Source organism: Octopus bimaculoides, chromosome 25 (assembly GCF_046866305.1).
Source record: "Octopus bimaculoides isolate indiv1 chromosome 25, ASM4686630v1, whole genome shotgun sequence".
Taxonomy (NCBI): Eukaryota; Metazoa; Mollusca; class Cephalopoda; order Octopoda; family Octopodidae; genus Octopus; species Octopus bimaculoides.
In genome coordinates, this window is record NC_142952.1 from 26,562,080 (window position 1) to 26,576,785 (window position 14,706).

At 36.3% G+C, this 14,706-nt stretch overlaps 1 protein-coding gene across 1 annotated transcript in view; it reads left to right on the forward strand.

Annotated features, from left to right (window-relative positions):
• The window catches only part of LOC106882652 (acetylcholine receptor subunit beta), a 46,520-nt gene extending 32,338 nt beyond the window's left edge, over window positions 1-14,182 (forward strand). Inside the window, exons 2-4 of the mRNA XM_089341641.1 lie at window positions 11,462-11,675; window positions 13,082-13,182; window positions 13,835-14,182. Coding sequence (XP_089197767.1) covers window positions 11,462-11,675; window positions 13,082-13,182; window positions 13,835-14,141 — 622 coding nt within the window. The 3' untranslated portion in view covers window positions 14,142-14,182. The remainder of the gene's footprint in view (window positions 1-11,461; window positions 11,676-13,081; window positions 13,183-13,834) is intronic.
• The last annotated feature ends 524 nt before the right edge of the window (window positions 14,183-14,706 follow it).

A 14,706-nucleotide genomic window follows, 5' to 3' on the forward strand; every position in this document is an offset into this window, starting at 1 on the left:
ACGCAAGCATATAACAGCAATAATGAGATGGTACATGTGTTGTTTCTATCTGCATACTGGATACATTTATCCATGGATGGTTATATGGATGCTTGAAATAAATGGTTATACGTGCGTGCGCACATGTGTTTATAAGTGTAAGTGTGAGTGTAAGAATGAGTATGAGTGTGAGGGAGGGCAAAAATGAAGTGAGATTATTTTTAACACTGCACTATCTTTTGATGGGTTTTAAAGATGCAGGTAGGCTACATTAAAACTTCCCTAGTCTCCAGAGACAGTCTAGCGGAATTACAACTTTCCACATTGTGTGTGTATATATATATATTACATCTGTCTAGCTATATAATGCACACATGCATACATACAGATATTCATATAAACATACATACAAGCATACATGTTTCTGTGTTGATAAGATTTGAGATTTGGAGATAAGCCACAACGAAAATATTTCAGTATGAATAACACTGATAACAGCATTGATAACATGTAGTAACACTGATAACAACATAAATAAAAATAATAACAACAATATTGATAATAACGTTGATAACAATATTGGTGAAAAAGTTGATGATAATGCTATTAATATTGTTGATAACAGTATTCGTAACAGTATTAACAAGAGCACTCAGAGAGTGAAAACCTCCGCCAAGGTAATTAGCCAGAGATGAATTTTAAAATGAGAATATCTGAAATATACTCGACTGCTCTCACAAACGAGAATACTAAAAATGAACACGACCGCTCTCAAACATTAAAAAAAAACAAAAACAGACAAAATAATCCAGAATGCTTGTCTGAGTTCAAATTCCTCCAAGGTCGACTTTGCCTTTTATCCTTTCGTAGTCGATAAATTAAGTACCAGTTGCGTACTTGGGTTGATCTATTCGACTGCCCCCACTCCACAAAATTTCAGGCCTTGTGCCTAGAGTAGAAAAGAATATTTTCGAAAGGATGAAAGGCAATGTCGACCTCGGCGGAATTTGAACTCAGAACGTGAAGATAGACAAAATGCTGGTAAGCTTTTTACCCAACGTGCTAACGATTCTGCCAGCTCACCGCCTTTAATAATAATAATAATAATAATAATAATAATAATAATAATAATAATAATAATAATAATAATAATGATGATGATGATGATGATGATGATGATGATGATGATGATGATGATGATGATGATGATGATGATGATAAATGCCCTAATGCAGTACCAGGCAGTGACTCTCATGGCTTCTAATCTTAATTGATTGGAAGTGTTATCATGTACATGTTTTGTCTTGGTATAAAAGATGAGCTACAGCAAATATTCTGCTTAATACCACAGATTTGCTCGCCAGTTGTTTGACCATAACCAGTTGAGCATGTCCTTTGGTGGCTGACGATATGTGCATCTCTGATCACGAGTAGAAGTAGTGGGGGAGCATCATAGCCATGTGTTGAGCAGAATTCTTTAGGGTTTGGATAACTCACCTTTGGAAACATGGGTGTTTTGTTCGTCATCCTTAAACAACCCCTACTCAGGGACCTACTGAGTGAGATGGGCTACTCGACCTGAAGAAAATTCTAATTGGGCCCCATCTGCAAGGTCCTGCGTTGTTTATCTGTAAGGTCAGAGGCTGTTTATCTTGATATGAGATCACCATGTCCTGCACATATGGTTGTGATGCATGTGCCTGGTGTACCCTTATCAGACGGGTAGTCATGATGGGTATAATGGGCTTCGTATATTTTACCCCAGTGTCACTGTGATGGCATGCACCACTCAATAATAATAATAATAATAATAATAATAATAATAATAATAATAATAATAATAGGATTGTGTAATCGAACACCGTCGGCCGGATATTGTCACTTTGAATAAGAGAGACAAACACTGTCTGTTCATTGATGTAGCCATACCAAATGACATGAATGTTGTGAGTAAAAAGGTAGAAAGAATCACCAAGTACTTCGAATTGAAAATGGAATTGGCAAGACTGTATGGAATGCGAGAGGGTAATGTAAAAGTGATACCAGTGGTGATCGGAGCGCTGGGCTCGATCCAATTGAAACTTCAAGACTTCTTAAAGCAACCGGAAATCCCGTGCAAGATTGATGTCATGCAAAAAGCAGCCTTATTGGGCACAGCGCACATCTTAAGGAAAGTATTATCTGTCGGAGGTTCTTGTTGTGACTTGAGAGATAACTAAAGACTCTGGTGCATTTTTACTTACACTGTGTTACGAAGGAATAATAATAATAATAACAATAACAACAACAACAACAATAATAATCCTTTCTACTATAGGCACAAGGCCTTTAGGGGAGGGAGATAGTCGATCACATCGACTCAGTATTTCACTGGTATTTAATTTATCGACCCCGAAAGGATGAAAAGCAAAGTCGACCTTGGTAGAATTTGAACTCAGAACGTAGCGGCAGATAAAATACTGCTAAGCATTTCGCCCGGCGTGCTAACAATTCTGCCAGTTCGCCGCCTTCAATAATAATAATAATAATAATAATAATAATAATAATAATAATAATAATAATAACAATAATCCTTTCTACTAAAATAATAATAATAATAATGATAATAATAATAATAACAATAATCCTTTCTACTAAAATAATAATAATAATAATAATAATAATAATAGCAGCAACAATAATAAACACCTAATAAAGGTCATCTTTATAAATCTGAGCTTTATAAGGTCACGACAGAAGCAACAAAGTGCCTTGCAAGTCTTCAAAATTTATAACACATGGTGATGTGTTTTATGTTTAATATCTGACAGATGTAATCAATCTCTCTACCTCTGTAACTATCTCTGTCTGTCTGTTTGTCTCTCCCTCTTTCTCTTACACATATACGTGTATATGTATGTATATACAAATATATATAAATGGGGCGGTTGTTATGTGTGTGCTTGTGTGTGCTAGTATGTGTTTGTGTTTGTGTTTATGCGTGTGTGTGTGTGTGTGTATGTGTGTTTGTGTGTATATGTATTCTATGAATATACGTGCAGAAAACAAATGTTTGGAAAATATAGGTAACAAAAATTATTCACACACACACGCACAGGCACGCACGCACATGCAGGAACACACACACACCTGCCCCCCTCTGACATAAACACAAATCCTTGAATTAAAGATCAAACGAACCAAACATTTCAAAGAAGACTCAATACGTATTAAATATAAATAAAGCTAATAATTGTTCTTTACAGATTTAATGTTTTAGCAGAAAAAATAGGCTTTTGCTAATTCAAAAGCTCTTCGGAAACACTGTCTTTCTCTCTCACTTTTTCTCCCTCTCTCTCACACATACACATCACACATATACCGATATATAATGCAAATATAGCTGCATCGTCAGAAAGTTTTCAATTCTATTTTAAATAAAGTTTTAAGGATTTCGGCTTTAGTTAATGTACTTGGAGATTTGAAGCTGTCGTATTCTCTTACTCATATATCAGTGGCCTCTGATATATGCATACATATATACATACATATATATAGTGGCCTCTCATATATGGATACATACATACATACATACATACATACATACATACCAATCGTCAGAAATTGGACTTTTCAAAACCAGGATGGAGAAAGCTCATTTGAAGAATACAGATCCAATCCATCACTGGAACTGTAAAAATTTGTAAAACTTTCCAGAATTTTATCATTTAAGTATATATGAGTATGCCTAGACATGAAAATTATGCATGAGAATACATACATAAAACAAAACATACAAATCTGCACATATGCATACATACATACATACATACATACTTACTATACATACAAACATACATACATAATACATACATACTTATATACACACATACATACATACATACATACATACATACATACATACATACATACAAACATCGATCGGCCAGGCATCGTCCTGTTTGACCGATGTACAGAGAAGGGAAAAAGAGTAGGAGATGCAGTAAATGACGTTGTTATAAGTGCAGGTGACGGAGTCAGTGATATGATAGGGACGATGGTGGGTGCCTCTGAGGGTGGCGGTGTTAGAGAGGTAGGGGCAAGTGCAGCAGCGTGGGCGGGAGCAGGAGAACGACCCTATATATGCACAGATATGACAGAAGAAAAATTATTTAAACCTGCAATTGTACATTCAAATTATTTCTTAATTGTTATATGATTATTTGATATTTAGTAGACATGTCCTTTGCATTGTTCAATGCAAAGTACCTATTAGACATGTTACTGATCAGATGACGAATATTCTCTTGAAGAATTTCTCGCCAAGTTTCATGCAATAATATCAAAAGATTTGGCTTTGAAGATGCTTTCTTGTTCTTTTTATGAAGTGTCCTTTCCATTATGTCTCAGAAGTGTTCAGTAGGGTTCATATCTGGTGACTGACTTGGCCAGGAAAGATTTTTAATGCCATTCTCATCCATCAAATCTTGGGCCATTTTAGCCATGTGACCAGGTGCCCCATCTTCCATAAATAAAGAGTCTTCTTTAATCATTTCACCACTGGAGAATATTGGAAGGAATCCTTTCTGCAATATGGACACATATTTATCTGAGTTTATGCTTCCTTCACATTCCACCAGCTCTGATCAACCATTGCTCCAAATTGCTCCCCAGACCATCACATGAATCGCTGTGTTTCATTGTTGGTTGCAATCTTTTCACATCAAATTCTTGATCACGGAATCTCCAAACCCACACTCAGCCACTGTCAGGAAATACAGCAAATCTGGACTCATCAGAGAATATGGCAGAGTCCCAAAATGCTAGTGGCCTCACCACCATCTCACTGGCCCAATCTGTTCTCTGCTTGATATTGGCTGGTCGAAGAAGTGGCTTCCTTCCTGCTGCTCTACCATACTAACCAAGTTTGAGGAGATATCTGACAGCTGTTCTGGGGCTGACATCAACTAGTTCTGCTATGTCAGAGGCCTTGCAACGAGGATTATCCTCCACACTTCTTTTAACAAAGAGAAGGGTCCTGTCAGAGGGCCCTGGTTGATCTGGGCAAGGTGATGTGGACTCCTTCCCCTTTCTGGTAAATTGCACAATCACTCGATTAACTGTAGAAAGCAGGATTCCAAGGTTTTCTACGATTTTACGCTATGTCCACCTTCAGAATGACCCACAATACGGCCTCTTAGAAATTCAAATTCATACAGTTCCAAGGCTTCCTTTGTACATGGCATGATTAAACAGTCACATATAGAACCTGAAACTTAAAAATGCCAATTAATAAAAAATATAAACCATTACAAGTTAGAATAAACATAAAACGATGTTTTATGAAATATCTATTTACTTCTGTCCCGTCTGTGTATATATACGAGGGTGAGTCAAAAAGTAATGCCATTTTGTTTAGGACAGGTATAATTACCAACACAGGAACACGTATCATACATCAAAATGAAGCTGGTCCTTTGTGGATCACATTCCTACTTCTCAACATACCGTTTCTCTCAATAGCAATGTTCCACCTTCGAATGAGAGCATATATCCCTGCCCCGTAAAATTCTGTTGACTGTTCTTTGAGCCACTTCTTCACTACAGTTTTCACTTCCTCGTCACTGGACTATCATTTCTTTGGCCCCATGAAAGAGGGTTTGAGAGGCAAACATTATGCACATACACACACACACACACACACACATACACACACACACACACACACCCACAAATACATACATACACACACATATATATAAGTATATATATATATATATATATATATATATATACAAATACACACACACACACACATATATATATATATATATATATATATATATATATACATACAAATACATATATATATATATATACATATATACATACAAATACATATTTATACACACACACATATATATATATACATACAAATACATATATATATATATATATATATATATATATACACACACACACACGCAAGTATAAATATGGTGATACATATGTTGATAGCTGGTAGGGACACCATGTTGCATTATGCAACAATGATATAGTACAACGTATATTAAAGGCTCATAATTCAATACTGTGCCCCACCGGTGTTAGCAGTGCGATTCAATCACTTCGTGAAATTATTTATGTAGATTTTCTATATAAATTAAAGCCACCACTGAAAGTTACGACGTTTCTTATACGAATACGTCTTCGTAAACAACGCGATTGAAGACAGAAAAATAGGTATTTGCTCGAGAACCGTAACAAACACTGTTTATCTATATGCCTATGAGATACGTATGTATGCATGCATATATATATATATATATATATATATATATATATATATATATATATATATATATATATATATATATATATATATATATATATATATATATATACATATACATACATATATATATATATATATATATATATATATATATATATATATATATATATATATATATATATATATATATATATATACATATATATATATATATATATATATATACATATATATATATATATATATATATATATATATATATATATATATATATATATATATATATATATATATATATATATACATATATATATACACACTCACACACACACGTATATATCTACAAATACGCTCACACAAACGTATGTATGTGTGTATGCATAGGTGTGCGTGTATATATCTATATGTATTTGTTGTATGTTCTGTACATATATGTGTATATAAGTGCCGTTTGCGTGTGTAGGTGTTTTTGCACCAGAATGAATCACCTGGCACCGCATTACTCATAACGAATCTCGGCTGCAAGAAGAACAAAGAAAAGGAAATCAGTCTAAGACAGTAACGAAATAAATATAGAACAACATCTAAACATCTCTGGTGACTGACATTTCGTTGTACACGTGCTGGCCCTACTCTACATTGGTGGGTGGTTTCTAACAACCCTACCACAACAACCGCTGCCGCCGCAACCGCTGTCTCCACCTCCACCAACGCCACCCACGCCACCGCCGCCGCCACCGCCGCCGCCACCGCCGCCGCCACCTCCACCTCCGCCTCCGCCGCCACCGCCACCGTCACCGCCGCCGCCACCGCCGCCGCCTCCGCCGCCGCTGTCACCACTACCGCCACCACCACCACCACCACCATCACCACCATCACCACCACCACGACCACCACCACCATCACAGTTACCGTGCTGCCGCTGCTACCGTGCCGTCGCCACCGTGCCGCCGTCACAGCCACCAACATCACCACCCGACCACTATCTACAAACACACACACACACACACACACACACACACACACACACATACATACATACATACATACATATATTTCTTATATACAAAATACATTATATTAAGGGCTATTATTATAAGTAACGCCGCACGCTGTAATGAGGCTCTAAAGTCAAACTACTTCAATAGATATACACAGGCACCGAAATCGTGGGAATGAACATAGAAGTTCCTTTAGAAAAAAGGTTTAGTCGCATATTAATGATTTCATGGTCAGCGTCTATAATATGCTCTCCAATCATCAGTACGACATAACCAGAAAATATAAATATAAACATACCAAGCGAACAACAACGCATCCAGCAGAGTATATACAAATGTTCACACTTATATATCTACGAAAAAGGGGGCTTCTCATGTTGATCTCGGCCGCACGTGTATAATCGGAACAGTTCAGCACTGACTATATTCCGGTTTAATTTTTAAATAAAATATAAGGATAAAATCTATATATATATATATATATATGTATATATATATATATACACACACACACACACACACACACACATATATATATATATATATATATATATATATATATATATATATATAATATTAGGGACAAAATCCAAAATTACAGGTAAAAACTCAATTAAAATCAATTTATAAAAAAATAAAATTAAATTGAGCCTTATAGATTAAAATATATATAAAAATATATAGTTTTAGGGAAAAGAACCAAGTTTCAAGAACTCATCGATGAAAATCCACTATCACATATAGAAAAATTAATAATTAAAAGCACAATAAATGAGTATAATATAAAACAAAGTAAATATCATAAGATAAAGATAATATATATATACATATATATATATATATATATATATATATATATATATATATATATATATATATATATATATATATATATATATATATATATATATATATATATATATATATAGGTGTGTGCTTGTGTCTGTGGTGTGTGGCCTTTCATCAGTGTTTGAACCCCGCCCCACCGCTTGACAATCGGTATTGGTGTGCTTCCGTCCCCATAACTTAGCGGTTCGGCAAAGAGAATAAGTACTAGGCTTTAAAAAAAGGTAAGTCCTGGCTGCGTCGATTTGTTCGACTGAAACCCTTCAAGGCAGTGCTCCAGCATGGCCACTATCTCATGACTGAAATAACTAAAAGAATGTATATAAAGACTCACACACTGACATACATCCACATGAACTCAACATACAAAAAAAAAAAAACAAGAAAAAATGCGAAGGCGCACCCCAATTCTTTCTGCCATTTTCAAGACGGAATATTGAAAAGGTTAACAACAACAAAGTTACACACATACATATTGTCTTTTCGTTTGTTTTAACATTTAATATATATTTATTATTATTATTTCTTTCTTTATTCTTTTGCACTTAACATTCTAACTTTGCTTCCTCGAAAGTTTGCTTTCTAACATAAAACAAAGAATTCTAATCTAGAATAAGACAATCGATTGCATCGGTGCCAGTATTTTACTGCTATTATGTTTTAATGAACCTCAGAAAGATAAGAAAAGCGAAATCGTGGCTACAGTTGAATTTGAACTCGGGACAATAATTTGTTCGTTACTCCTTGCGTTTCGGCCAATCTATGCGTTTGCAGCTGAAGCCAAAAACTTTCTATAAAGTTTTGCAATGGTTTGACACTCATTTCAAAGGGTGCTACTTTGGTATGCGATCTACGTAGCCAACGTGACCTACAAGAGTCAAATTCTACTTTGGTGTGCGATCTATTTATTTATTATAGCTTAAATAAAACGTTCTTACATTTTGATACATTTATTAAAAAAAAAATAATAAAATGGTGCAGATTTGTGAACAAGTTTACTAATTTTATGGGCGAAATGAACGAACATCAGGTAGAAAAGTCAGAAGTAGAGAATTAAAATTTTTAAACATTTTATACATTTATTATTAAAAACAAATTAGAATGAAGCAAATTCGAAACAAGTTTACTAATTTTTGTAGATCACGGTATAAAGTTAGAACGTATGCCAAAGCAGTTTCACGACACGTAGATCGCATACCAAAGTAGCACCGTTTAAAGGGCTTTCCAAATATGACTACCATTTCTTTTGTAAGCATGTGTGCGTGCGCTACGCGTTTGTATATATATATATATATATATGTGTGTGTGTGTGTGTGTGTGTGTGTGTGTGTGTGTGTGTGTGTGTGTGTATGTGTGTGTGTGTGTGTGTATTTCCGTGTGTGTTTTTGTTCTATGACTTCATTATCATTCTGTTATTCGTTTCTGAAGATAATGCTCTGTAATTCGAGAGGATTTGGTGGTTATGTCTAACAGGTTCAGGGTACATTTAGAGCAGTGAATCCTAGTCAACGGTCTGAGGACCTTTATATACATGTGTCTGTGGAGCGCTCAGCCACTTACACGTTAATTTCACGAGCAGGCCGTTCCGTTGACAGAACCAACTGGAAACTCATCGTCGTAACCGACCGAGTGCCACCTATCCACTTTTTCAAAGACAGTAGTGTATGGTATGATGCAGTTTGACTGCTACTTCTTGCAGGTCAAGCAACCACATAGGTGCTCCTTCATTAGCTTATACGTGATAATGTTCACTGGGTATCTGAAAATAATTATTATTAAAAGCACCAAAAAATCTTAAGGTTACTCTTTTACTTCTTTCAGTCATTTGACTGCGGCCATGCTGGAGCACCGCCTTTAGTCGAGCAAATCGACCCCAGGACTTATTCTTTGTAAGCCTAGTATTTATTCCATCGGCCTCTTTTGCCGAACCGCTATGTTACGGGGACGTAAACACATCAACATCGGTTGTCAAGTGATGTTAGGGGGACAAACACAGACACACAAACACACACACACACACACACACACACACACACACACACACACACACACACACATATATATATATATATATATATATATATATATATATATATATATATATATATCCGACGGGCTTTTTTCAGTTTCCGTCTACTAAATTCACTCACAAGGCTTTGGTCGGTTGGAGGCTATAGTAGAAGACACTTGCCCAAGGTGCCACGCAGTAGGACTGAACCCGGAATCATGTGGCTGGTAAGCAAGCTACTTACCACACATCCACTCCTGCGCCTATAGTTTGCTTAATGATACACTGAAGATAATGGGGAATAGCTAGAAAAATAAAGCTGATTGTTTAGTCTGACAATGTTTCCGAGGTTCTCGTTGTGGTTGTTATAATCATAACTATTCGCCCGTTGTATCCTCCGGCCTTCTTCAGGTGTCTGCCGTATGCGATAACATTTTCTAAATTTTAAACCAAACCTTTTATTAAATCCACTCGGGTAGATTATTCTCATTCCGTTATCCATATCAGAGTCATCCTTTTAGTAATGAGGGTGGCTGACCTAGAGGTTAGGGTTTTGGACTCATGAACTTAAAGTCGTGGGTTCGAATTATGAGTTGGACAGCACATTGTGACCTTGGGCAAGACACTTCATTTCACTTTTCTTCAGTCTACTCAGCCGAAAAAGGAGCCTAATGCTGATGCAGCCAGGTGTCAGCACTCTCCTAGCTTTCATATCTTCGATGTTCCGGGGGGCCAAGAAGGGAAGACTGAATGCGTATCTATGTCTACCTGGGACTACACGGGCATCTCAAACAAGTGAAAGCACAATACATGCTATCATGCCATACTCACTCAATAATATTGTTTTTATTCTCCTACATGATAATGTTGATTGTTAAAGTTGATAATATTAACTGACTCGTTAAATCGATGAGCATACAGAATCGTTTGCACGCTGGACAGTGCGCTAAGCAGCATTTCGTCCTTCTTTACGTTCTGAGTTCAAATGCTGCCGTAGTCAACTTTGCCTTTCATCCCCTCTCGGGGTCGATAAAATAAGTACTAGTTGAACACTAAGGTCGATGTAATCGACTTATCCTATCCACCGAAATTGCTGGCCTTGTACCAAAATTTGAAATCAATATTGTCTCTTTAAGGCGGCGAGCATACAGAATCGTTTGCACGTCGGGAAAAATACTTAACGGCATTTTGTGAGTTCAAATTCCGCGGATGTTTCTTTCGTTTCTTTCGGGGTCATTAAAATAAGTAGCAGTTCAGTATTGGGATCGATGTAATCGGTTTAATTCCTCCTCTGAAATTTCTGGCATCGTGACAAAAATTTAAAGCTAATATTAATTGTCTCTTTGATCACAGGTTGACAGCAAACCTCTCCGATGGTCGTCAAAACCGAGCCTACGAGGAAATCACTCAAACCCTGGGTGCCTTATTTCGAGATTACGACAAAAATGTTGCTCCGCAAATGCACTACTTACAACCGGTCATGGTTTCATTGAAGGTAACCGTGGATCACGTTTATTCCTTTGACCTGGCGGAACAATCCTTACATTCTTTGTTAACATTGGAAACGGTAAGTCTCAAAGATGGTTCTTGCATTCACGTTCGCCAGAGCGTAGGCTCGATTTCTACACCGGGCAGCACTTAGTATTCTTGAGCAAAAACACTTTATTTCAGGTTGCTCATGTGTTGCGTGTGGATGGGCATGTCAAAAGAATAGACCCAAAGTTTCCTCTGTGTCGGTAGAGTGGCATTTTATCCAGGGGAGTTTTCGACTTGCGTCTGCTCAAAAGAGAACGTGAGAGAGAGGGAGAGAAATCGAGACGACAAAGAAATAAACAATTATGATATCAACTTGTAATACATTTCTAATGATGAGAACTACAAGGATTTGCTGGTACTTATTCTATCGGTCTCTTGCAGAACTACTAAGATACGGGAACGTAATCTGTGCCTGCTATAAGATGCAAGGCACTCATTGTTAGTGCTTCATGTTTGAAGCTCCGATGAAGCTATAAGGTGATACTCAAACACGCAGATATGAGTGCATTGCATCTTAGAGCAGAAACAGCTGTAAGCTAATGGAGTTCATAAGATAACTGTTTATACCGTTGTCACCTCAATTTCTTATAACCGATCTACTGCCGATTGACACTTCGTTTTTGAAGCATATGTATATTGAGTTCTAACGCCAGTTCATATATATATATATATATATATATATATATATATATATATATATATATATTTGGGTCGCCATGCTTGACCGCTAAATCCACATGATTTGTTTTAATTCTCTCTGTTTATTTTCTCTTATTCCTTTCCATAAAAGAGCGTAGGCCGGAAACGTAAAAGACTTTCTCACTTTCTCGAGCGTCAAACTAATACACCTGTTTGTTGTTCATATACCTGTCTTCGTCTTTTGTTTTTCTAAGAAATTCGACTATATATACATATTTATATGTCTATCTATCTATCTATCTATATCTATCTATCTATCTATCTATCTATCTATCTATATATATATATATATATATATATATATATATATATATATATATATATATATATATATATATATAGTGATTTGATGGGGATCAAAAGGTTCTTGGCCAATTAACTTGGAAGCAATTACGCATGTCGTTGGCTAACTGATTACTCTGAAAATATACGACAAATGTCGCATGAATATCAGCTGAAAAAACAGGATGGCTATTTACAGCTGACTGAACTAGAGCCACATGAGATGAAGTATTTTGCTCAGGAAAAACGCACCACCCGGTCCTGGAACCGAAACCACGTTCTCGCGATCGTGAGTGCAACACCCTAACCACTACGGTACGCCCTTTCACACATGAAGTTGTAAGATGCATGATACGTTTTTAAAGTATGATAATGGTTACTGCTATAAAACCCTACGAGGCTGTATAATACGGTGATACGGTAACATTAATAAAATGTTTTGTATATCATTTACAGAGCTGGTCGGATCGACGTCTCGCTTGGTATCCCACCAAACAGCGAAGCTTTCGCCTCAATAATATATCAGTATGGGAACCAAGTGTCTACTTCGTGAATGGGTAAGTTTGAAAAATGGTCATTTTTAATTTCATTTTAGCTTGGTTATTTTTTATTTTCATATTAGCTTAAAAGCCGCACTCCATGCGAACTATTAAGCTAGCCCCTGCGGAGGGCTACTTGGGTCTGCGGCAACCCAAAACAAACGAGAGCTAAATAACATGACTATAATACGTCTATGATGACTATAAGCCCCGGTGGTGTTTGGTCAGTGGTTAAAGATGGATGAGAATTAATTCTGCAATGGAATCATTCTATTGTTCCAGTTCCAAGTTGAATCCTAACTGTTGACCTATCTGTCTCAAGGTGCTTACCTCGACGAAGCGAATGTCATTTATCTCCCCTTGATCTCTGGCGTCATCTGATAAACGCCACCAGGATGGCATGAATCATCCAAGCTTTACCTGCTAGAAATAGCGACCCAAATGCTTTTAAATCAAATCTTAATGCCGGATGTTCAAGAACCAAATGAAGGGCAGATTTTCCGCCAATTCCAAAAGCCATAAATACTCCTTTTTTGATTAATGCATGCTACAAAGCAAAAATAAACATTAATATGCAATTTCTTGCTATTTCCTGTATATGTCTAATATGGAAGCCATTGTTTCGATTTATATATTTTTTCTCTTCCTCTCTTTCTATTTTATACATCAGTTTATCGGCAGTGGAATCCGCCGCTGAACCAGCTATCAGACTGGAATACAGCGGCAACTTGAACAAGTATCAGAAATTATCATTGAAGACATTCTGTCCGACTGAAAAAGACCAGTACAGTTTCTCCTGTCCGTTCATGCTGAAAACGTATCCTTTGCCAAGCACACAAGAACGGCTGAGAGTAACAGATTTTGAAGTCAATGAAAAATTTCAAAGCCACCAGTGGAATGCCGAGGTCAATACCAACGAGACACGAATTTATAATGAAGATCCTATTGTACTTGTTATTGATCTCGAACTGAAATAAAAATGATTTGTGTTTAAGTTTAAAATATAATATAATTGACACTGTGTCTCCATTTCTCTGTCAATCTCTGTCTTTCTCAGTTTGTCCGTCTACTAAAAGATGACATTCATATAATTGGAATTATCTCTCTTGGGTATCATACACTAGAGCAGTGGTTTTCAACTGGGGTCCATATGACCCCTGGGGGTCCATATGACCCTTGGGGGTCCATGTAAGACTTTTGGGGGTCCACACCAACAAAATAGTAAATTGGGAATCCATCGTTGTATCATAAGAGTCCATGAAAAAAAAATGATACTTTCGATGTATTTATTGCACGAAGCAACTCAATTTCTTTCTCAAATGTTTTACATAGTTCAATCTACACAAGTGAATGTGTGAAAAACATAATAGTAATTTTGAAAGAAGTGTTTTTAAAACTAGTTTTTAAATATCGCATGGCTATTGGCGGGAGACGGGATCTACAAGAATAGGATAACAATCAAAGGGGTCCAAAGATTAAAAAAAAAAAATACAAAGAAGAAAAGCGATTGAGAATCATTGTACTAGAGTTTTACCAATTATC